This window comes from Engystomops pustulosus, chromosome 6 (genome assembly GCF_040894005.1).
Source record: "Engystomops pustulosus chromosome 6, aEngPut4.maternal, whole genome shotgun sequence".
NCBI classification, from domain to species: Eukaryota; Metazoa; Chordata; class Amphibia; order Anura; family Leptodactylidae; genus Engystomops; species Engystomops pustulosus.
Window position 1 is genome coordinate 36,755,925 of NC_092416.1, and position 26,065 is coordinate 36,781,989.

The 26,065-nt window shown below is 42.9% G+C and overlaps 1 protein-coding gene across 1 annotated transcript; it reads right to left on the minus strand.

The window, feature by feature from the left end:
* Positions 1-569: 569 nt before the first annotated feature.
* PPP2R1B (protein phosphatase 2 scaffold subunit Abeta) lies at positions 570-24,577 on the minus strand. Its single transcript, XM_072155742.1, has 15 exons — positions 24,291-24,577; positions 18,106-18,196; positions 15,477-15,577; positions 11,213-11,445; positions 10,244-10,391; positions 8,971-9,126; positions 7,752-7,866; positions 7,349-7,419; positions 6,842-6,976; positions 6,321-6,494; positions 5,361-5,421; positions 3,911-4,065; positions 3,673-3,815; positions 2,628-2,719; positions 570-2,320 (listed from the first exon to the last, which is right to left on the minus strand). The coding sequence occupies exons 1-15, from the start codon at positions 24,555-24,557 to the stop codon at positions 2,304-2,306; spliced, it is 1,959 nt and encodes a 652-aa protein (XP_072011843.1). The 5' UTR covers positions 24,558-24,577; the 3' UTR covers positions 570-2,303.
* Positions 24,578-26,065: the final 1,488 nt, after the last annotated feature.

Consider the following 26,065-nt stretch of genomic DNA (forward strand, 5'->3'; position numbering starts at 1 on the left):
TAACCCAAATCATCTCTTACTCGCGATCAGTGTGTTATTAATGCTGGTGGCTGCAGCTCTGCTAGTGCTACATCATAGTGAGCTATCTGCCCCTCCACAAGCAGCTCTGCACACCCTCAATCCTGATTTAATGAAGTTTTCTGTGATGGTACCCGTTTAAGGCAGCCTTACACACGTCAAGTAATGTGCCAAGTCTGCAGGCAGCATGTTATAGAGCAGAAGGAGCTAAGCAAACACTACACAGCGTCCTATTGGCAGGTAGCATGTTATATAGCCAGAGGAGCTGAGCAGATCGTACACTGTGTTAAACGTAGATGTATGGGACACTTTCCAAGACATACTATGTGCAGGGTGGGGGAGCAGATGAGCAGTGAGTGGTATTCTTTATACTTTGTATATATAGAAGGCTGTGGCAGGGGAAGTCTTTGTTTAGGAAAACTGAATACTACAGCACAGGAGGATCAGCTAGAGTATCGGCAGGGGTGCTGTGTGTAGTATGACTGTACCCCAAGGGGGTGGGGGAGAGCAGGACTCCTCTAAAATTCACATAAAACACAAAAACACTTAAGTGGTTTGAGTTACGTTTATTTCCTTTATCATCAAGCACATGACAATTTCTACAGTCAATATTGAGTTACCCTTCGAGGAGCGTCCCGAAGCGAAAAAAAGGGGACTTTGTTAAATTCTGCATTTAATTAAAAGGCCGTCGTTTATTGGGATGTGGACTCTCTGCCTATGGATATACAAGTGGTTACTTTAAAATGACAGCACCTTTTCTCCAGGCATTGGGTTGCAAAAGCCAACCAGCTAAATAAAACACAGAAAAAAGAAAGAAAACCCACAAAAGATGGAATGCCATGTCTCCCATGAAGGACACAGTCTGTCCAGAGCCCAGAAAATGTCAGTAGATAAGCACTGTCCCCAGACATGCCCCACATGCAAATATATTGACCACAGCACAGCTGCTACAACATTCTGGTGCCTGCAGCAATGGAGAAGTGGGAAGCGAAAAAGTAGAGGGAAATAGCACAGACTGTAGTCAGACACAGAGGAGGAAGTATACATGTCAAAATGTGGTAAAAATACAACATAAGGTAAGGGACCCCCCCCATCTCTATTAACAGAGTTCTGGAATCTTCACTATTCTCCCATCCAACATTCTACAGGAATTTAAAGGGGTTGTCCAAATTTTGCAGGTTATTCCCAATCCACAAGATGAGGACCCCCTAGCAATCCAGGGAAAGGAAGTTCCATAAAATATAATGGAGCTTCAAGACGAATGTTACCGCTGCAGCCTTCAGTGAAAACAGGATCCCTGTTTCTGGATTGCAGGGGGTCTCTGCAGTCAGATCCTCACCAATCAGTTTGGTACAGCCAATAAGATATATACATACTGCCAAATAAAGTCACAAATTATTCTGGTGGCTTTTGTGGCACGGTCATCTCTATGAGAACATTCACACGAGGCCAGTGACGACCTTGGGTGAGGATTTTTGCTGCAAATCTGGTGTGTAGTGATAGTAAATTCTGTATAAAATCAGCACCAAAAATGTTGGATCGTTCTGCAAAGCTGTTGGTAATCGCACCACAAAAGAGATCAAACAAAGGTTTTACTTTTCCTATATTGACTAACGTCTGGACTGTTGTCCCCAAGCTTCGGGCCATAGCAAACAGACAGCAGTATCTGGGATCACCTTATAATGTGTGTTGTGTGAACACCCTCCTACAGGCTTATCGGCACAAGACCACAGGGCAAAATGTGTACGGCTCTAGGCGCTCTCCTATTCTACACACCAAGCCCGTACAAGTATGGAAGGGCCTAAACATAGGGCACAAGTAGCTAGCAAACTGCATCCACTATAGGCACCTGACTTTTGGGGGGGATACTTAGTTTACCGATTACCTGGTTGGGAATAAACTAGACGTCAAACTGGTCAGAGCCGAACAGATTGCAACATTTTCATAACCAATGGAAAGGCATTTTCCACACTGCTCACTTATCAGGTCCCCAACTCTGTCATAACCAAAAAAACACCAATACCCGATAATACACCGACTGCCACCGTAATAAGACTCCAATGTACTGCAAATAAAAATGACTGGAAATGCATAAATAACATAAAAAAAAGAGAAGGAAATTAAAAGAACGTCTTTCAGAAGAGGCACATATGCAGGGAATGTGGTCTTCCAACAGTAGTTGCCATTTGTTCCTGTGAGGTTTTGAAAGGTTGTTCCGCGGAGGATCATAACATCATTCTACTACATACTGCACATACAATAGGGGACGGGTCGTCTGCAACTTCTTATGCCAGGGAGAGGACTGCAAAGAGAACACGAAGATAAGAAGCTTGTGGATTCAGTACAATATGCACATGGTATCACAATGGTGAAGATACAAGTATTCCTGCCGTCCTTTGTAGGACAGACTATGTTATTTCCTTGCCACAGCCACCTGATGTGCAGAGACTGTAGCACAGCTATATGCCAAGAAACAGACTAGTAAGGCACAAAGCTGCCCAACAATCAGAAGACAGTGGTATATACAAGCGATAAGACAATCAGATGGGAATATGGAAGATGACAAATGGCGCCCCACCAACAGTACAGAACCAATTCTTACAACATACCAGTCATGGCTTCCTGGGCGAAATATTTCACATCCATATCTTCATCCTGGCCCAACTTCTGTAGAACAGGCTTGACATCTGACTGTAATGTACTGCAACAACATCATAGGAAACCTCAGAGTTTGCTTTATTGGACCTAGCACTGTTTCATGTACAGAATGAACCCCACAGCCATCGTAGGGCCATATATCAGGCTGCAAATTACTTCCTGATAGACTGCTATGGAGATCCAGCGGCGGCACACTGCAGATGGGGGAAAAATGGAGCATGCTCTCTTTCCCCCATGTGTATGGCCATGCAGTGCCATTTCCTATGGAGAGGGGAGGGGTCAGCATTGCTTATCCCACCTCTCCACTGCTGTATGTTAGTGAGGCTAAGGCCGGACGAACATATATACAAGTGTGAATGTACTTTCAGGTTAATGATTAAATATTTTCAAATTAAAGTGGAGCAGCCAATGTGAAAATGAAAGTTTTCCACTATGCACAGGAAAGGGGATAACTTGCTGATTGGTGGGGGTCCCAGTGTGGTACCCCATAAGAACAGCTCAGCCAGTAACATGTGCCTGCAGCTCCATTCATCTATGCTGTGCTGACTGAGCGCCGTACTCATCTCAGACAGCGAGTGGAGCAGCATTGCACAATGAAGCCCTGTTCTCATGATCCATGGGGGTACCCAGCCCACACCGATCAGCAAGTTACCCAGTATCCTTATTAGCAAGTCATTAGGCTGGTAAACCCTTGCAAGTTCAACATTCAGTCACTAAGCAGGTGAGCCTAATAAACCAAAGAGGGGCTATTGACCTGTGACAGACATTCTGCTGCAAGAATAAAGTACTCCAAGTGTGAGACAACAGAAAAATCACAGAATCTGAACTGTGCAAACTCACTCCATGGGTCCCTGTTCTTAACGAAATTTCTGAAGTGTCCATAGTGACCTCGGTTTATGACATTGCTGAGAGAAGTGGAATAGTAATTCCCCTATGAGGCACACAGACAGGACCAGTATGTAACATTTAGAGCCAGTGGGGAGCTGTAGGACTCACTTGCTATCCAGGACGGGTCCTATCCTCTGTAGCGATTTGGCTACATTGAAGCGAACGTTTGCAACCTGATCGGCGGCCATCTTTAATACAATCGGCAGCATCAGTTTAGTGGTGATGTCCTTTCCACACGCTTCCGACAGGGCCTGGAGGGGAAGAGGCAGAAAACAAAGAGGTCAAAATGTGCAGCCTCCATAAACTGTACAGATGAAGGATAAATCCAGTGATACTGGATACATACATTCACACAGAAGAGAGTAGTCATTCGATGCAGGTAGTTGGGATCGTTTGCCATGGCCAGGACCTTGGGGACAATAGTATTCTGGGCCCACTCTGCACCAAACTTTTCCACCAGCTTCATTAAGTTGTTAGTAGCGGCTTCTCGGATGGCATAAACTGAGGAGGACACAAACAAAGAGGTGAACTCAGTATTATAAACATACTGTTACAATACTTGCTAACAGTTTTCTGTGATTCGGAGTATATGCAAGTAGAAAAATTCCACACTGCACACATGTCTATTAACCATTTTATAAATAAAAGAAGTGGATTTTATTGGAAAATGTGCACCCAGTGACCCCTCTCTTCCAAGTCAGCCATATATTTGATGTGCAATATGACAAAGAACCTAAGGTGGGGATTCTACCGTCATCTATATCCTCAGATACTAACTATTGCACTTCTGTCCATTCAAACCCTGAGATTTTTATATGGACGACTTTGCCTTAAATAAGCCATCAAGAGCACCTAATTATTCTAATTAGCCTTGGGGCAGCGCGGCTATGTCACTAGTGCGACTGGTCTTTTAATTTATTAACTCCCCCCCCCCCCCATTCCAAGTCCCGCCTGACCACAGTGCATACAGCAGGTGACTGGCAGGACTTCTATAGGAAATGGGGTGTGATTAAATGAAAAGGCGAGCAGCTCCGGGGGCGTAGCCCGAGTGCCCCAGACTAGTTAATTTTTATAACTCTTGCAGCAATTGCTTGAAGACAGTTATATTAAAAGTCCCGAGGAATACTGTTCCTCGGGAACTTCTTTGTAGTAGGAATATTTGGACAAGTGTAATGGCCTCTTCATTGCTAAATTACAGCAGAGTCACACTAAAAGCGCTCCATGTCGGCTCTGCACCAGAGCTGAACGAGTATTAAGAAACACATGTCAGCAGTAATCTACCGCCGATATCACTGTGTACAAATCCCACATAAGGTATCGCAGTACAACAAAACAAAATCCCAATTATACCCACATGATGATCAGTGGAAAGAAAAAGATTTGGCAACAAAAATTTTGTTCTGATCAATAGACCCATAACTTCACAACCCATAATTTTATCCCATCCATCCAGTGTATGAAAAATAACACTATCCGCCCTGACAAGCAGGTGGCGCCTTGCTGTGCCAGACACCCGCTGGTACGGCAGAACTCAGAGCCCTGGTTTATTCATACAGTTTAATAGAAGTGGAAGCCTCCAGCCATTAGAGCTAGAAGCAAATCTCACTATACGGCTGTACAATGTTATCACACAAAACTGCCAAAATCAATGCGCTCCAAACCAACGCGGTGATGTCAGCGGCAGTTCTCGGTAAGCCCAATTATGATAAGAGAATTGCTGACTGATTAAACCAGCCACAGGAGCCCGGAACGAGACATAATTAATAACATAATCTGGGCACATCTCATGCACTTACCGTGGTCAACCAGCCAAGCCATACACAGAGAATTCAGCTTTTCATCGAAAAACTCCACACCCTACAGAGAGGAGAAAAGTCACACTTAGTGCAGAAAGGAGGACCAAGAAAAATATGTAGAATTAGGGACACGGGACTAAAATCTAGTGCAGATCAGCACTAATCTCTCGGCAGAGCAGGATATTCCAGCAACATAAAAACCCTTGGAGAAGAAAACTACCATCAAAATCCATCATGATAAACCAGGGAAACTTACTCAAACTTCCAGGCACCATGACTGTGGTAATCATCTTATACGTGTTATCCATGGCCTCCTCCTTTCCAAAATCAACTTTTAAAATTGTGTTAACCAGCATGAATGTCTTCTGGGGACAGTGTAACAGCCTGTGAAGCAGCAGCATGGAGAGTCTAACACCACCACAAGAAGCCTTTCCGGCTAATTAGCATACATTTTCAAAACTGGTGTTAGAAGGAGGCCATGGATAACTGATAACATTCCCAAAGTCACTACGCCTGGATCTAAGAGCAAGGGTCCCCTGCTTGAGACTACCTTTACGTTTGGTGCACGGGGGAAGATAGACCATGCTCTTTATCCTGGTGACAAGCGTGTGTACGCACTGTGTACGGCTGTGCACCATAGAAGTCTATGGGGACGTTATTTGGGGGCCTGATATAAACACCCCCAGAATGCTTGTGTGCATGGTTCCCTAAACCAATAGTACTCCGTTTGGGCCTCCACAAACACAGTCCTAAGGACTTGTATGTTGGCTGCCTTCAGTGTCCACTCTGGCCACTTTAGATGTAGACCAAAAACTTGTGCAACCTTATAAAGTGAAGAATGGCAGAAACTGACCTACCTTTTATTTGTGCAAATAATGCCCAAGCTAAAAGATAACTTTACAATAAACATTCAGCTGAAAGGACTACAAGATTGATGATCTGTCATCTATATAGACTTACAAGCTGTCCAGCAAGCAGAGGCATATACTCAATGATGGCCAGCCTCACTCTCCACTTGGTATCTTCTGCCAGTTCCACAATGGCGGGTAGCAGGGACTGGGAAAGCTGGCGGATCCCAATCACCTCATTTACACAATCCAGGTTAGATATGATGTTCAGTCGCACTTCAGGACACTAAAATAAATAACAGCATTTTTGGAGGAATAAAGAGTCTTGCTCTTCACACTCTTCATATGCACAAATCATCAGTATCACTGGTGGTCCGACAAATGCTGGGCTGCAACTGGAAGCTAAACAGTGGACACTGCCAGACATAAAAGGCTCCATTCACCAAATAGTGGCAATATAGGGAAACTGCAGCTTATCCATGCTTGTACAAATTGAACAGAATTCCCGGAATCTGGCAGCTGTACCTATGGTATAAGTTATAGCACCATCTCCCTACCTCATTAGTAGTGATATTATCTGCAGGTACATGACTTTTTCATCAAGGCACACAGTGAGCTAAATAGAAACCTTACCTCATCTTTTAGCTGCGCCAGGAAGAGAGGTAGGAGGTGCTCAATGGTATTATCCTTGCCTAAAATGGTGGATAATCCCATTATAACAGAGGCCAGCGCCGATTTCACATGTTGATTGGAGTCCGATACCAGTTCCTACAAACAGAGAAAGAAATATCTGACCTATGTTCCTCAAAGACTTGCTGCCCGTTTGCATTGCTTTAATTTTCAACAAATATCAGAAAGGACGAATCTAGAAACCATTCTTTTCTGGAACAGAGCAGGCAAGCACCAAACATTTTGACTGCATCATGTCATCTCAGGATTAGGATATCATACAGCCTGTAGCGGCCAAATATGTAACATCAAATCGAACAGATCTGTTCTCGTATTACCATACAGAAGAACAGACTAACAAATGGAGGATTTGATGTGCAAATTACGCATGTTAAAAAAAAAAAAAAATAGCGGATTACATGATTGCATATTCTAAAATGCAGCTTATGCTCCACTATTACACGTCCTCACCTTTACATAGGGTAGAATGTGGTTCATGATGATGGCCTCTCTCCCGTCTGCTGGCAGATTCTCACAAAATTCTAAAAATTCAAAATTTTTATCAATTACAGAGTAAGGATGCATTAGCCCATTATTCAGAAGTGAACCCATAGTCTTCCAGAAAGATCATCCAATTCATATAAGTCAGGGTAGTAATAACTCAATACTGAACACCACACTGCATATAGGTAAATTCCAAAGGCGCATGTTTCTTCTGGCATGGTTAGGACGACGGCCTGAGAGAGCACAGCTAAAGTCATCCAAGATCGGATGGGGCACAGACGTCATTGGAAGATGTATGATCTATTTTATGATACCATATTAGGTTCTTAATTGAGTTTTATATTGGATAGTGATTTTACCACATGCTCACCTTTTACTTTGTGCGCCCCTGCAGCCCGGACCTCTGCTTCACAATCTTTCAGCAGGTTCTGGAAAGCCGGCACCAGGTCGTTCTTAGTGATTTCTGGACCGACAGCTTTCTGGAGCTGAAAGACAATGTGGTTATGAGCTTACATCTCATTTACAGCACAGTGTATTGCATGTAAAGCACTTCCTTTATGCTACAGTCACTAACCTGCCATATCTCCAAAAAAAAAAAAAAAAAAAGAAGATGGACTTAAGGTTTGGCATTGTCCTTATGGCAGCTCCATCTAACCTGGACATGTTGCTTAATGGGCTGCAGATCAGGCATCTTTATGTCCCTAAGCTAATAGGCATGGTATGTTTGGCTTGGTGTATCCACCACAAGCCCAGCTGGCCAATGTCCGGGTTCCGTGGAGCTGCCAGAGGACACCAAACCTAAAATGTGGGTCTGTTCATCTCCCAATGTTACACTATCCTTATACCAATATAAGCTGCACCAGGCGATAGTGGCTCCCGTTTTATTAGACCGCACACTGGGGCAGATATAATAGAAATATGTATAAAGTGTATAAAGTAAACCTAGACCGACTTCTACAGATCCACATATACCACAGTGTGTGTTATATATTTTGTAATGTATAATGATTTTTAGGCAGAAGAGTATATAGAGCTATTTCCTTAGTATATATCCCCATCTGCGTATCGCACAGGACATGCACAAAACTCCTGAGCTTGTGGTTTTGAAGAAATTTGAAAATTCTTGAATGCTTTTATTTTTAAAAGGAACTAGTTACTGTTAAGGTGCATTTGCATATTCGTTCAGACAGGAAACCCTGGCGGGCACAGGATTCGGGGCTCCTCTCCCTTCCTCTCCATAGACAGAATAGCAGCAGTGCTGCAAATCTACCAAAATATATGACGCCCGCCCAACATGGTCACAGTGCAGCGAGTAAGTATTCACCGTACTAGGAGAACTCTATTGTGGCCACGATCAAGCCAAATCACAGCTGTCTTAATGTGCTCTTACAATGGTCATTCAGGAAAAAACACACTTGAAGGTGCAGTTCATTAGTTAAAGTGAAGATTGACAGGTATATGATCTACAAATGATCCTGCTTCTATGATGAGCTTTGTATCTCTATTTCATGGTTACATGTAAAGGCAGCGAAAAAGGGTCGCTGAGGCAAGGCAAAGTAAGGAATATGAAACAGTAGGATATTTAGTACCTCAGAAAACTTATCTGCTACCATGTAGCGGACACGCCAGGATTTGTCTTCAGTAGCTTGACGGAGTGTAGGCATCACCAGAGCTTCAAGGTCTTCTTCAGGGAGCAGCTGTGCAATGCTAACACAGGCTTCTACTGCCAGCAAACGCACAGAGTCCTAGGAGGATAGAAGAGACTGTCATTACTACAGAACTGATGATCGGATGCATAATACAGCATAATAGAGAGCTTTATATGCCATTGGATAATCTAACATGTGTTGCTGTGGTAATATAGATAGGAAAGCATTAACATTATGATTAAAAGCACCCCCTCCCTTGAAAACCCCCTACTTGTCCCTAAACCAGGCCAGGATGCTTGTGCCATAAACCAGACACTATCATTAAACCTAAATGGTACAGTAGAAGTGGATTCTTATCACATTCATAACAGATATTAGCAAATGGGGATGTCCTGTAGAGTGGAGGTCACATCTAGAAACTCCCATCCAGAAATATGGGGCATAATTCATATTTCACACATGTGTATTACCCTAATAACTGCACCCAGGTCTCTGCTGCTACCGTATCAAAAATATTCCCAAAATAGTACTACAGCTATGTTTTGTATGTATTTGTGTAGGACATTAAGAGGGAAAAGATAATGTCCGATTACGTGGGCATACCATGAACTTGGGCTTCTAACATACATCGAGTATTCCTCATCACAGGCAAGGGGACTATGGGAGGGATGTTAGAATCTTACTCAGGTGAAAGTGTAACCATAGCAAGCCAGCATTCTTTAGGAAACACTCTTGGATAGATTGTGTACATCCGCTTCCCCTGGCACAAGACTAATAACATCACATAATGCAAGGTGGTTTTTTAACTCTTATTTTAACACTGTTAATGTTTGCATTGAATGCATGTTTATTTTAAGTAACCCTTTTGCACAATAACCCCTTTGTTGGCATATAAAACAAGAGCCTTGTGTTCTGACAACTCCATAACCTAAGAGGAGACCTAAATTGATTTATTCACCTTGTATCATGTATTTGGGCATTGTCTACTGCAAGGTGTGTTGTCAGCCTTACATAAGACAAGTGGAGGCGGCTAAAATAACTTATGTTTTGTAGGGCACAGAGTGATCAAAAGACAGTCCAGGGTTCCCTAGCTGGCTCCCTTCCTGAACCCAACCCTGTGGTCCTGACAGTTGCATGCATAGAAGTGATGGAACCAATTTCCATCCAGGATCACAGATTTGCTGTATGCTATAGAATATACCCTGTAACTCACCTGCTCATCAGAAGCCAGGTTTGTAAACAGCGGAATAATATCATTTTTCACATACTCCAGTTCAAGTACTTTAGCAAATTCTCCCAGCTTGGAAGCTGCAGCGCGGCGCACCATGGGAGTGTCATCAGAGCACAAGTTACGGAAATGTCTGCAAAGGAAAAAAAAAATATGTGCAAATATAAAATACAATAACTTTTGCCATTAAAATGTCTATAGGCTCCATTAAGGAACAGAAACATGTGAAAGCACCAAAATAAAAGAAACTTCAGAATTGAGTAGCTTTAGTTTGATACTTTTTATACATACAAGTTGCTGAAGAATAAAACTATGGGTGAAAAATATTTGAGGAGCACAAAATGGGTTAATGTAAACCCATGTGATCACAACATATTCACGTTATAGACTAGATAGTACAGTGGATTTATACCCCATTATGCACTTAAGCCGTTCTTGCCATGCTTAGGTATCCAGCAGTGCGTTCCTACCACTTGGCAGTGGTTTGTAAGAACACAGTAACGAAAAAAAACCATCCCATCACATATTAGGACCAACCACAGGACTCTCAAACATGTAGCAAGAATGGAAGGAAAAAAAATTGTTTGCTCATTCTCACTAAAAATTTTTAATGTCAAGCCTGCAGAATATTTTGCAGAGTTTAGTAGAATCAGGTAGCGTCTTCGGCAACCGGTAATTAGCTCTTCCATACTATCCTGCTAGCAGCACATTTTGCCGTGTCAGCACTATGAAGCCAGCAGTAAAGTCTGTGCCTATATTACACTTATGCTTTTTTGTGTAGCAGAGTTGAAGGACCTTATCAGACTCTGCACAGCCGAGTTCCTTTTGTAAGGACCTCACTTTTTAGTTCATGTAGCCCTCGGATTTTGTTAATTCAATCTCTTTGGGTGTTATTCCCTTGAAAGATTTTACAGCTCTGATCTCTGTACACATCATAGAGGTAAAGATACTTACTGCCTTATCTCCGCCTTCACAGTACTAGAAACGCGGGGATAGCACACGCTGAAAAGGCCACATGCAGAAGTGCGTGACGTGAACCAGTCTCCGCTGGCCAGACGTTTCACCAGCGGCACAAAGTGGGCTTCAAGGTCGACGGGAGAATGTTCATGACTGATCTTCCTCAAGGATTCCACCGCCTTGTCACGAACTACAGTCTCTTCAACGGTTGCCAAGCTTTCCAGGGGAGGCTGATAACAGGAGAAAATGAATCAGATACAAGACCTTTTACAGGAAAGCACTAGACCTGAAATAGAACTATAAAGCTATGAATGATTTCATTTGGTGTGTACATGAAGAGGAGAGCCCCCATGTAAGTTTGATATGATCTGTCCTCTATGGTGTGGCAATGCTGCAGCAGTGATTCCAAAAAACTAAAAAAAATCTCTGGGTCTGCGATACTATGGGTGGTTAAAAATTACTTTGCCTGTATGGTTATAGCATGGTGGGCACATCCACAAGTAGTAGATAAAAGGGTTGTCCTAACCAAACTTAGAAATGGCACAAACATACCCCCCGTCCCATCACAGGTTAGAAGAGACATCTGGAGGAAGTCGATACTATATCCTCGTTATTGTACCAACTCAAATGCAAGATTTCTGTATTCCATTTTCATTGTTACTACAGGCAGTCCCCTACTTAAGAACACTTGACTTACATACGACCCCTAGTTACAAACGGACCTCTGGATATTGGTAATGTACTGTACTTTATCGTTAGGTTACAATAAACAGCTGTAACAGTTATCACTGGTGTCTGCAACAAAGCTTTTAGTGTAAATCCTGATTCTTATGACAACCCAACAATTTTAAAATCCAATTGTCACAGAGACCAAAAAAAGTTCTGGCTGTGATTACAATGATAAAATATACAGTTCTGACTTACATACAAATTCAACTTAAGAACAAACCTACAGACCCAATCTTGTATGTAACCCTGGGACTGCCTGTACTAGTATAACCATAAATGCAAAACTTCCCAGATCATCATCTCCTAACGTGCCGCTGTGGAGTGCGAGTAACATCTACATAGCTGGCGCTCCTGCTGAATACGTCAGACTGCACAGAACTTTCCTATCAGAGTTTGTTTGCCTGCAACTGTGAGCAGCGTTGCTCATAAAATTTTATAACCACATCAGCAATTTTTTTTTTAAACTATAAAAACTACAGTTTTACAGTTACTAGGAATTATACTTTGTGTCATACTAAAGACAAGAATCTCTTCTTTCATATTACATCGGAATTGTGGTTCTGTGAGCTACAGAGCTAAAAACCCAATTCCCGCCTCCATCTGAAGCTCACATTTTAAACTAGGTTTTTAACTGCAGTTTTTTTCAACCCTGTAGATCACGATAGGATACAATTTAATGTGATAGATAAAAGATGAGATTCTTATCTTAAAAATGACACCAGCACGTTTCTACATACTGTAGTACAGGAGATGGGGTCGCCCTAATTGACCTCTCCCTGCAGCAATTAAACTTGACTCCTCTGCTCATTGTCACATGACTTTGGAGGAGAATTTTTATAGGTAAAGAGCCGGAATTTCAGAGGGCTGCTAGTTTAACTGCTTAAGGAACAAGTCATTTTGGCTTCTTGCATTTTAATTTTTGGAAAAAAAAATAAATAAAAAAAATTCAAAGTTTCTTTATTTTAATGTCTACCAGAGCTGTGTGAGGATTTTTTTTGCATAACAAACTTGTGACAGTATATAATATTGCATGCCTTGTATTGGGAAGCTGGGAAAACATTTCAAATGCGATGAATTGTAAACAAAAAAAACCCACAAGCATTTGCGCCATTTTCTGGTGTACAATTTTATGACTTTCACTGTGCACTCTAAAGGACACTGCATGTATTCTTCTGGTTACCACGATCATGCTTCATTTTGCCCTATTCTCAAACCAAGAACTCATATTAGGGTAGGAGCTGTACAACGTAGCATTTTTGTGGGACACACTGACGTTTGAACTGCTACCATTTTGGGGATTGTACAACTTTTTGATCACTTTTTATTAAAGTTGTTATGAGTTGTAAAGCGGCGAAAAAAGTGGTGATTTGGAAATTCGGGGTTTCATTTTCAGTTATGGAATTCACTGCTGAGAATGACTTTTTATAGTTTGATAGATCAGGATTTTTGAATGTGGTGATACCCGACACGTTTAGGTTTAGGATTTTGTCTATATTTTATATGCGTTCTAAGGGGTGATTAGAATTTTTACTGGTTACTTTTTTTTTTTTCCCCCCCAAGGAATCCGATCTCTCATGCAATAGAAATATATAGATCTTTTACTACAGCCCGCTTCCAGCAGGCTGTGATAGAAAGAATTGATTGGCTCATAGGAGCCTTCTAGAGCAAATTGACAACCCCAGATCATATGGTTGAGCCGATTGGTAGCAATTTAATTGCACCCACATGAAGCTGATGATAATGTAAAATAATCAGCTTTGACAATGGCAACTAATGGGTTAACTGCCTTGATTGTTGCCAACACTGAAAGCAGCAGTTAGCTGCTGGTGTCTGCTGTATAATACAGCCACAGCCTATGAGCCTTCTCCTTTTAGCCCTAAGCTCTTTATGACGTATATTTACGTCCTTGAGCAGTTAGTAGGGTATGCTGAAGATTTTCTGCACGCTGCACGTGCGCGCCGTCTGTGCGATAAGCCGCTGTGACTTGATGCAGGTCAGGAGAATGACGCTTACATCTCAGAATTAGAATTGGGTGCAGATCCGCCGTGTGCGGATCACGAGAACTTTCCTACGGCGTCCCCCAAGTCTGAGCATCCAGTGATTACCATTAATCCGGCTGCACCATAAGCTTATTATGTGTATACTTACAAGACCACCTGGAGCTGCCTGTTTTGTTCGTGCAGCATCTGCTCCCAACACACATAAATTAGTTTCAACTGAGCTGGTGACGTGGATAAAAAAGAAATATTTAAGGGCTGCCAAACTGAACACAAGTTTGGGCTGGGAGCCAGGAGAGTAGGGCCCCCCAGATGGCACCTAATGTCTCAATACCCGCAACGCTTGCAAGCCTCTCGTTCCAGAAGGCGGAAAAGGCTCAGAAGAGATCTAAGACTTTGGCAGCTTTACTTGCTGACGCACGGAGTAGATTGGCAGGGAAGTGGGGAGCCAGATGCGAGCTTTGTAGATGGAGCCAATAGAGGACAAAAAGGGACAAGGCAACAGTCTATTAACAACTTTCATGTTTGATGGAATTAAGATTAGGAAGGACACCGGGATAAAACTATTTCACGCTTAAACCCATACTCCGCCAATCCATGAACTCCACACAGGATATGGAAGATGGGCAAGTGGGGGGTATACACAAATATTACCGCAATATGGAAGCGTGTGGAAAACTTCAGTCTCCAATAACATATCAGGTCATAACAGAAACAAGTACAGGCGGTCCCTGGGTTGCGTACAGGATAGGGTCCATCAGTTTGTTCTTAAGTTGAATTTGTATGCAAGTCTGAACTGTATATTTTATCATTGTAGATCCCAACAAATTTTTTACCCCAGTGAATTGGATTTTCAAAATTTTAGCTGCAATGGGTCCAAGGATTATCAATAAAACTTCATTACAGACCCCTTACAGCTGATCATTACAGCTTGGGACTTTAAGTAAAGTATCCAGAGAGCTTCAGAGGTCACAGGGGTCGTCTTTAAGTCGGGTGTCCTCCAAGTAGGGGGCCGCCTGTCATATTTATTTAAAGGAAGTTTACCATCACAATACATCATGATAAACCAAGGACACACTTATTGTTGTAATCTTCTTGTATTTGGTACCCATGTACTCCTTCCTTATAAAATCAACTTTTTAAATTATGCTAATGAGCCACAAGGCGCGTCCATGCTGTTACACTATCAGCACTTCCACCTCCCTCTGATCAAGGTCATTAGCATAATTATAAAAGTAGACATTAGAATGGAGGCCGTGGATAGCAAACATAAGAAGATTACTACAGTCACGGTGCCTGGATCTATCAGTGAGCGGTTTATCGTGATGGATTTTGACGGTAGATTTCTTTTAAGCACAGGGAATCCCATTATATCTCTACTAGGAAAAGTTAATGAGGTTTGTTCAAGAAGATTTTTTTTCTACTGTGGTCACCAAAATCTTAACCATTAGTTTGCAGACAGAGTCCAGTTTACACAGCTGTACAGTTTTTTTTTTTGCAGTTCCATTTGCTACCACCGCTGTCCTTGCACTTACCAGCAAACAATGCACAAATTCGGGTCCTCCAACCAGAGTGGTGAAGCTCCCCAGCTGCTCGGCCAGTGCAAGTAGCACCTCATCCTCATCATAGATTGTATCTAGAACAGAGAAATGCAAATACTGCAAATCACAGGGACAAAGCAATAAGACAAGTGCTGAACGGTACCAAAATAAAGCAGGTTTTCAATTTTGGGAATGAGCTAGTTAGAGAATCTTTAAGGCTTGTTGTTTTTTAAGTCAATTTCATTTTTTTAGCCACAGGATCATGACATTAGTCCAAAATATGTGATCCTATAGTCAGAACCAGGAAAAGATTGCAGGAAGCAGGTGCTTACTGGGTGCCACACCCTGTAGAGGGGTTATTTTGCAGGGTGCTACATATATTTAATGAATAGTCTGAACTTCTTGTGATCCAAATGCAAGGGGTCTTTTATAATTATGTTAATGAGCCAGAAGGGCTATGGGGGTGTTACCCTACATTGTGCAGGAGCACTTATGTCTCACAGTTGGAGGGGGTAACAGCAGCAGGGGTGGGAGAAAGACCCCAATTAGCACAAATTTAAACATTGATTTTAGAAAAAAAGTAAGGCCATGGATAAAAAAAAAAAACAAACAAAAAGAAAATATGCAAAATAGATTTCCTAGAATGGACCAGGGAAACCAAGTCTCTTGCTGCATTACCATCAAGCATGACTTTCAGGAAGCCTAAGGAGATTACCAGTTACGGTGCTTCCGTGAAAAGCATCAGACTGGTTTCAAAATTTCTTGGATCAGTGAAATAAAATGAACACACCCATAGAAATCAATGGCTCAGTGTGAAAACCACTGAACCACAAGTGAGGTAACACCAGTGTGAAAGAGCCCCAAGTGCTCCTGGATCATTATGATGGATTTTGAAGGTAGAAATAATTTCATGCAGAACACGCAAGACAAGACCGACAAATCCAGTAGATAATAAAGAGAATTGGCCACAAGTCATTGAAGACGCCTGTAAATAATATAAGGAAAGTAGGTTCACAAGACAAAACCCTAAAAACGTCAGGAATGTGATAATGAGAAGGACAGCTGTTTTACAAAAAACATGCGGTAAACCCCTGGGGGGCATTTTTACCATTCATCTACATTTTTAAAGACAAATCAGAACGCAATTTTCCTATATTGTTAAAATGCCGATTTAGTATTTTAAGAGGGATGTTGCCAATTCTATGTATTATGAACACTTATTGATATTTACACCTTTCACCTTAGATTTATTGCATGTTAAAGGGGATGGGTGTGTCAGGATATTAGGCAATTAACAATATACATCTATACCACTTTCAAGTAACAAAGCCCCTGCTTCAGAAATGTCTTACCTGAACAGCTTTCATTCATGGTCACAACTTGTCCATGAACAATCTACCTCCCATGACCTCAAGAATACAAGCTTATGCTTCGGAAAGGGAGACTGGTCATGTCAGGTGAACCCAATATCATTTTCATTGTAACCTCATTTACAGGGATGTTCTGGGATATATTACAACATCTGCTGGATATGTCATAACCGATATTAGCAGGTCCCAGAGTTCAGTTTCTACCCCATCCCATTGCGGACCTTAGTTTACTTGACTTATAAAAAACTTAATACATATTGGTATCTTCCCTAAAATCCTGCCCATTACAAAAAACAAGTCATATAGATTACTTTACAGCAGTATTTTCAGACTTTAGTAGGCCACAGGACCCAGACTCCTAACATCATAGTCATCAATGGTCCATCAAGTGCCAGTCTCCACCACAAAAATTACTGAAACCATTGCAAAAAACATTAAACAAAAACGCTGAGTAAAGGGATCAAGGTCCCAGCGAGGGTGCAGACTAAAACAGACTGACTAAAGGAAATATATAGACAATCTCAAAAAAAATATGCAGGGAAGCAGCTCTCCTGAGAAGTCATGAAGGTTATTCACAAGATGCAACGTTTGGGTGAATGAACCTTCACAACTTCTCAGGAGTGCTGCCTCCCTGCAAGCTTTAAGGAAATGCTTATAGTACAAGTTCCCTTTCTAGTTTTGTCATATATTAGTGTTTTTACCTTTTGTGAAGATATATCATGCTTATTCCCCCCCCCCCCCCCCCAATGTGACTTTACAACGGAGAGCTAGGACATAGCATATAGATAGACCACGCATGTATACATCCACAGATGATGTGCATTGTGCGTGGGTAGCCAAGCGGCCGCACCACGAAGGATACTGCAGGTCTTATTACTGCCCGGCCGGTATGCAAAGGGGGAGGGATGATCGGAACCCACCCCGCCCCTGCGGCTCCACAAGTACAAAGAGCCCAAGAATGATTGTCTGCTATAGTTACTTTTTAAAACAGGAAAAGTTATACTAAAAATAGTATAAGCCTTAGCTTGACCACTTTTACTGACACCTGGTGAGGATAAGTCAGTATGTTGCTGAAAATACTGGATGGAATAGTGAAATAGACTGGGCCAATATCATCCTATTGGCTGCAGTAAGCAAAGGAAGACATTTGACAAGGGCCATAATAAAGTCGCATGCAATAACAATATAAGGATAACCTTAAAAGTTGTACACTGATATTGAGGTTATGACCATTTACTGCATAAAACACTTACCAGTCAAAAACGGGAGCAGCTCCGTCCTGGTCCTCTCTACGCCCAGAGCTAGTGCTATGGTAGACAACTTCTTGATGCTGTTGAGACGCAGCTAAAAGAAGAGGATAAAAATTATTAAATGCTGAAAACTATAAAATTAAGCACGGCTGCACCTGCCTGTGGCACCGCAGTTCTTGGTAAACTGGCGAGAACGGTGTATTGCACAGCTTTACCTGCAACACCACATTACCATTGCACAAGCTAGGAGGCTTAGCCCTACAAACATAGACCATATAACAGTGATGGCGAACCTTTTAGACACGGCGTGCCCAGACTACAACCAAAACCAACGTATTTATCCCAAAGTGTCAACTTTTAAGTACAATTTAAGCTGTAACTTCTTGCTGTTATAGCTTTCAATCGTATCAGTATCCTAAGAACACCAAAACAGTAGAAAGAAAGGGTGACAAATTCAGGTTCTCCTGAATAGGAAGAATTTTCGGGCTTGGAGCTGAAGCTACAATAATAATCCAGATTTGGCCACAACTTCCCATTCCTCCTGTGGTCACAGGCAGCACTGTCTCTTTAAGATGGCACTGAGCGCAGAAAGTCCCGGGCCTTCAGGGAATCCATGAAAATCCCTTGTGTCCTCTTTGGTGATGGCCTGGGTGCCAACAGACAGGGCTCCGAGTGCCACCTCCGGCCCCCGTGCCATAGGTTCGCCACCACTGCCATATAATATGGTGTAGTACCAAAAAAACTGCACTCAGGTGACCTGCATAGAGAGCACATCATGATGATCTGAGCTGTCATCTCCCGGGAGAGGATGAGTCTTAATCTGAATTTATCATGTCACTTTCTGGCTGCAGGATGGGAACACTCACGGCTGTGGGCGCCACTGGCTCACAAGCAAGTCATTATACAGGAACACTCCGCAGATTGCAGAGAAAACATGTCAATTTCCAGCTAGGAATATAAACATCAACGGCTCATGGAATAACGCTATGCCAAGATGTGCCACGGTGGACAGATGCTGAGGTAGATTTCACTCACTGGGGGACGGGACATAAAAAAATAAAAATAAAATGTACACTTCTAACCCACGTCCCAACCGATCCAACTATGCACACTCAAAAGAATGAAGCACATGGTCCAGACACAAACCATGTACAAGCGGGCAAGAAGGGGCACCAGGGCTGGGATACAGTGCAAAGAAGTCCTGCACCAAATATGTGAAGGTGGCACTTCGGTTGGCATCTCACAGCTGTTGGGACATGAAATAATGACCACATTGCAATCACTATGTAGGGACTTGGCCTCTACCGATGTGGTACTATAATCACAAATCCAGTGCCACAAGGACTAGGCATATCGTAGAAGACTGTAAATACACATAGTTCTTATTTCATGTAGAAGGTTTTTAAGGCAGCATGATCAGGATCAATGCCCCTACACTGCACCAGCTAGTCGCTATGTTGACGTGCAGTCTCACACACTTCTAGAAAAGGGGATAACAATGATTATGGGAACATGTCCCCTGAATGTCATTTACTGTGCCATTCACTCCTATGGGGCTGCCGGAGATGGCTCCATTCACTTCTATAGGTCGATCATAGACTGGCTCTATGCACCGACGCTCCACTCACACAGGCACCCTGATCTTATAATTACAGAGTCTCCCAGTGATCAGCAGATAATTGTAAAAAGTGGGAAACTTATTTAGACTGGGAACAGATACAGTGCCTACAAGTAGTATTCAAACCCCTGCAGATTTAGCAGGTTTGATAAGAAGCAAATAAGTTGGAGCCTTCAAACTTCAAACAAGAGCAGAATTTATTAACAGATGCATAAATCTTACAAACCAAAAAGTTATGTTGCTTAGTTATATTTTAATAAATTTTAAACATAAAAGTTTGGGTCAATTATTATTCAACCCCTAGGTTTAATATTTTGGAATAACCCTTGTTTGCAATTACAGCTAATAATCGTCTTTTATAAGACCTGATCAGGCCGGCACAGGTCTCTGGAGTTATCTTGGCCCACTCCTCCATGCAGATCTTCTCCAAGTTATCTAGGTTCTTTGGGTGTCTCATGTGGACTTTAATCTTGAGCTCCTTCCACAAGTTTTCAATTGGGTTAAGGTCAGGAGACTGACTAGGCCACTGCAACACCTTGATTTTTTCCCTCTTGAACCAGGCCTTGGTTTTCTTGGCTGTGTGCTTTGGGTTGTTGTCTTGTTGGAAGATGAAATGACGACGCATCTTAAGATCCTTGATGGATGAGCGGAGGTTCTTGGCAAAAATCTCCAAGTAGGCCGTGCTATCCATCTTCCCATGGATGCGGACCAGATGGCCAGGCCCCTTGGCTGAGAAGCAGCCCCACAGCATGATGCTGCCACCACCATACTTGACTGTAGGGATGGTATTCTTGGGGTCGTATGCAGTGCCATCCAGTCTCCAAACGTCACGTGAGTGGTTGGCACCAAAGTTCTCGATCTTGGTCTCATCAGACCAGAGAACCTTGAACCAGTCTGTCTCAGAGTCCTCCAAGTGATCATGAGCAAACTGTAAACGAGCCTTGACATGACGCTTTGAAAGTAAAGGTACCTTACGTGCTCGTCTGGAATGGAGACCATTGCGGTGGAGTACGTTACTTATGGTATTGACTGACACCAATGTCCCCACTGCCATGAGATCTTCCCGGAGCTCCTTCCTTATTGTCCTTGGGTTAGCCTTCACTCTTCGGACAGGCCCGGCCTCGGCACGGGAGGAAACTTTCAAAGGCTGTCCAGGCCGTGGAAGGCTAACAGTAGTTCCATAAGCCTTCCACTTCCGGATGCTGCTCCCAACAGTGGAGACAGGTAGGCCCAACTCCTTGGAAAGGGTTCTGTACCCCTTGCCAGCCTTGTGACTCTCCACGATCTTGTCTCTAATGGCCTTGGAATGCTCCTTTGTCTTTCCCATGTTGACCATGTATGAGGCTGTTCACAAGTTTGGGGAGGGTCTTAAATAGTCAGAAAAGGCTGGAAAAACAGATAATTAATCCAAACATGTGAAGCTCATTGTTCTTTGTGCCTGAACTACTTCTTAATACTTTAGGGGAACCAAACAGAATTCTGGTGGTTTGAGGGGTTGAATAATAATTGACCCACACTTTTATGTTTAAAATGTATTAAAATATAACTAAGCAACATAACTTTTTGGTTTGTAAGATTTATGCATCTGTTAATAGATCCTGCTCTTGTTTGAAGTTTGAAGGCTCTAACTTATTTGCTTCTTATCAAATCTGCAGGGGGTTGAATACTACTTGTAGGCACTGTACAATGCAATTATTGCTGCCATACTTTAGTGTTGCCTGGTCTCCTATATTTGCATTGCAGAGGGTGAAACCCGCAACAATTAGTTATATAATGCAGGTTACCCCACATATGCCATAAGGGAAATTTATCACCAAAATTGAGCATGGATAAGCCAGGGACACTCCAGGCTCCATGACTGTGGTAATTTTATATTGCTTATCCATGGCCTCCTTCCAAAATCAACTTTCAAAACTAAGCTAATGATCCTCCTGGGACCCCCCCCCCTCCTTGCTATAGCTGCACAGTCCATTACACTGATTGTGCTTCAAATTAAAAATTTGGATGAAATCTTTCGTGTTTAGTTAGGGAAAAGAAAAAAAAACAAATCCAGCAAACATTTGCAAAAATTATTTTCAAAGTTCTAAATTCTCTTCTTTTGATGCAAATAGTCATTGCACCCAAATAAATTCATAACTTACATTTCCCAAATGTCTGCTTTATGTTGCCATGGTTTTTTAAGATTCCACATACTAGAATGTTATAAGACCATAAGGTGCCATTTTTTAAATTCTTTTGAAAATCACCAAAACCCGTATTTAGATGGACCTGCTCAACTTTTGATTGACTGTGAGAGGCCTAAATAATAGCAAGACTCGTAAATTACCCCATTATGGAAAATACACCCGTCAACGTATGAAAAACCACTTTTGAGAAGTTTGTTAACCCTTTAGGGGTTTTATAAGGGTTAAAACAAAATGGAGGTGCAGTCTACAAATTGTAATATTTATTGACAATACATTCATTTTGGGTGGAAAATTAAACATTTGAAATGGATTAAATGAAAGAGGCTCCACAAAGTTCTATCATCCAGATCAGATCTGCTATGTCACATTGTACAGGCTATAATTTACTTTTTTTAATGTGGACCTATAGGGGCCTATATAAGATGCACTTTTCTGGTACATAATTTTAAGGCATCTATAGCTAATGGGTGGGATTTTATTAACTCTGTTGGTGGCGGAAATGAAAATCATCAATTTTTAGGAAGATTTTTTTTTGGGTGGGGAGGGGGGGGGGGCGTTTACCATAAAAATATAATTTTTTTTTATTTTATGGGTTGCCACGATAATACATAATTTATATATATGTTTTTTTTATTTGTACCCCATTTTTACTGAATAAAAAGTAATTTGGCAAAATGCTGTTAATTTTAGCATCACTGTCTTTCATATGCAGAACTTTTTTGTTTTTCAGCCGACAAATCTGGTTAAGGGCTTTTTATGGAACTTTTTGCGTCCCCCCGCAGCATTTACCGTGCAGGTCCAGTAACAATTCTGTTTTATAATACAGATTGTTACGGACGCAGCGATACCAAATATGTTGAGTTTTGTGTGTGTATTTTATACTTTATTACTGTATTTTCCGGGCTATTAGGCGCACCGGACTATAAGGTGCATTAGTGTTAAAGGCCTTATATATTGAATAAATCCATATATAAGGCGCACTGGACTATAAGGCGCAGGGTCCGGGGGGTGTGGCTTCAAAACCGAGCGGAGAGGTCGCAACCAGCAACTCTCCACAGACCCGGCAAGAGGTAAGCGGTCTCCCCAGGGAGATGGGGAAGGGGGTCCGTTCAGGTGGAGGAGGGCAGCGGACCCTACTTACATAGGTCCCTGCTACCGGAGACAGCAGATCTCCAGCGGGAAGTTGGTTCGCGATATGGTGCCTGTTGTTCGTGCCGCGTGGTCTGCAGTTCCCGCTGGAGATCTGCTGTCTCCGGTAGCGGGGACCTATGTAAGTAGTGTCCGCTGCCCTCCTCCAGTCACTGCCCTCCTATAGCCTTATAGTCCAGAAAATACAGTAAGTGTTTTTACGAGAAAGTGACATTTTAGGGGCTTATATATATTTTTTTTATTCTCATGTTTTAAACAGTTTACAGTCAGACCCGGAAGGGGTCCGACTGTCAAGAACATAGTGCAGCCCTCCGGGCTGCCCAGAAGAAGTTCGGATCCCCTTGTATGCTGTATGAGGGATCCGATCCATAGGGGGAAAACACCCTTTCACGCCGAGGTCAAGCATTCTCAAGGTATGTTTGCTTCATGATGCATCAAATCACATGGTAGATTTCCTTAATGCATGCTACGCCCAGGCCAGTACCCAGGTGTAGCATATACGTTCATAATGAGCCCAAGTGTCTCTGGTTTACCACACTGGATTTTGATGATAGATATCATCAAAAAGATTCCTGCCCTCCATGGAACAATTTTTAATTTTTTTTTGCAGCAGTCACTTTTTTTGCTGCAGTAATACAGATTCGCTAATCATTTTGAGCAGTGGGTGCTTTACCCTGCACATGGGTGGGGTGTGGATGTATCCCATCACTCTGCCTTGACAGAGTAAAATCCCTGCATGTTACCTGCCAGCCATCTCATTCCACATGTCCCTTATCTAAGTCTATGTTCACACAAGATACAGACGATTTATTCTACACCACCAGAAGGCAAATTTCACAACAAGCTCACATATGTGGCCATGAGACAAAGGTGGCCATGTGTAATGTCATGTGACCCCACCTGGTGTACAACCAGCGGCAAGCCAGCTGGGGAAAGACTACAACTCCCATCAGGCAGCTGTCAGGAGATACTGGTGGTTGTAACCCTGCCATTGAAGTATAATTAGAGTATAAAGGAGAGACTAGAATGTCATGACTCAGCTTTCTCAGCCCCCGGAATGGCAGGGTTGGAGAGTTGGATGACTTATCTGTCATTAAAGGGGAGTGTGAGGGTTATGTGCCTGCGCCTCATAGACAGGCTGCTATGTGACCCAGCGGCCTGCACGGAGCTCCCCAGCAGGATGACGGGGAGGGAGCGGCTCATTCATTCTCTATGTGACCGGGCACCCGCCTCACCTGCACGTCCTCGTTCCTGAGCTCGTCAATGAGAACAGCGATAGGATACAAAGAGTCATCTCCATCCGCTCCTGCCATCTCGATACCGGCTACAGCTCCGTCTTCCTCGCCCACTCTCGGCCTACTTCCGCTCTGCAACACCCAGGGAAAGAGAGGCGGAAGTGACGTGAAGCTTTCAGCCGTCCTATAGCCACGCCCATATCTCTGCTGTAGCGCGGCGTACGGTGTCGCAAAGCGCCTGCGCGGGAGGTGGCGGGGCGTGGCCATGTGTTGTTAGGTTACTCCGTATCCTCCTCAGTAATGCGGAGACTTCTTCAAGTGCTTATATTGGGCCTCATTTGCCAATAGCAACCAATCAGATCTCAGCTTTCTTTTTTTCCAGAGCCGTTTATGAGTTGACAGCTGAGTTCTGATTGGCTCCAATGTTTAACAAAGACAACTCTTACCATTGGAAAGTTTTGATAAATTAGGTCAAATTATAAATTCATGCATGAGCTGCAATGCTTTTCCCTGTAATTAGCAATATGCGGACACGATATTTGCGTTCAGTTTGCAGGACTTGGACATATTGGGGCACGTTTACTAATAACAATGCAGTGTGTACTATGTGCAGTGTCCTGTGTAGTGTGCAGGGGGCGCCAGATTCAGGTTTTCTGGTGCACTATATTCATGAATCTGGCGCCCCCTGCACTGCCCCGATAGAGGGCACCACTTTTTCTTTTGATGCACCTTTAACATGGGACGTGCGACGCATTTCTGTCAGACTCTGCATGTTTAATCTGGTGCACGGTTTGACCAAACATTGGACGCCGCCTTCAGTGCAGAAATTTGTGTCCCACCGGGTATAGTGCAGCCGCACAAAACGGTTGTGTGGAAAACCAATGTGGCGCAGACACTTCTAGAAAGGAAGTGCAAAGTCCGACAGAGAACTGGTGCAAGGATCTTAGTAAATGTGCCCCGTTGCGCTGAATATCGCATCCAGCACAAACATCCGGTCCACTCGTCAAGTATGCTCTGCCAGTAATGGTGAGGGTGCAGTCACACACAGTGCTGGTGGGCCGAATGCATGAAATGCATGCGATCGGTAAACAAACGCAAGCGTTTCACTGGAAAGGCCAAGCCCCATGCACTTGGAAACACAGCGCTGCGCTACAGCAGTGTGTGACCGTACCCTTATAAAATATTTTTAATAAGTGCTACAGGGTCACCTTTAAGGAGCCAAATTGTGGCCACATTTTACATGTGGCAAAAATCTAGAGTCGTGATAAGTCCCCTATTAATTTGCGGCCGCGGTCACACGTTCCGCTAGCAGTCCGTTTATAATGTGATGCTAGCACACAGGGGGCGGGCCTCGGCCGATCGCATATGCGTTTCTATGGAAACGCATATGCGATCGGGCCGAGGCCCACCCCCTGTGCTCTAGCGTCGCGTTATGAACAGACTGCTAGCGGAACATGTGACCGCGGCCTTCCCCGTTTTTGGTTTTTACAGTTTTTTTACTTCCCGCATTCCAAAAGTCAGAACTTTTTAGGTCTCAGTTTACAGAGCCATATGAAGGCTTTTTTGCATTTTTTCATTGCGTTTTTGCATCCTTGAAAAATATTTGCATATTGGCTTTTTCAATGGGGCGGACCTCAGCCTAGCGTCGCTTTATGAACGGACGCCTTGCCAAACGTGTGACCACGGCCTTAGGTTAAAGTGTCTTAATTTAGCATTTTCTCCCATGCATTTTTTTGTCTGCTTTTTTGAGGTCTGTTTTCAAAGCGGTTGCGTTT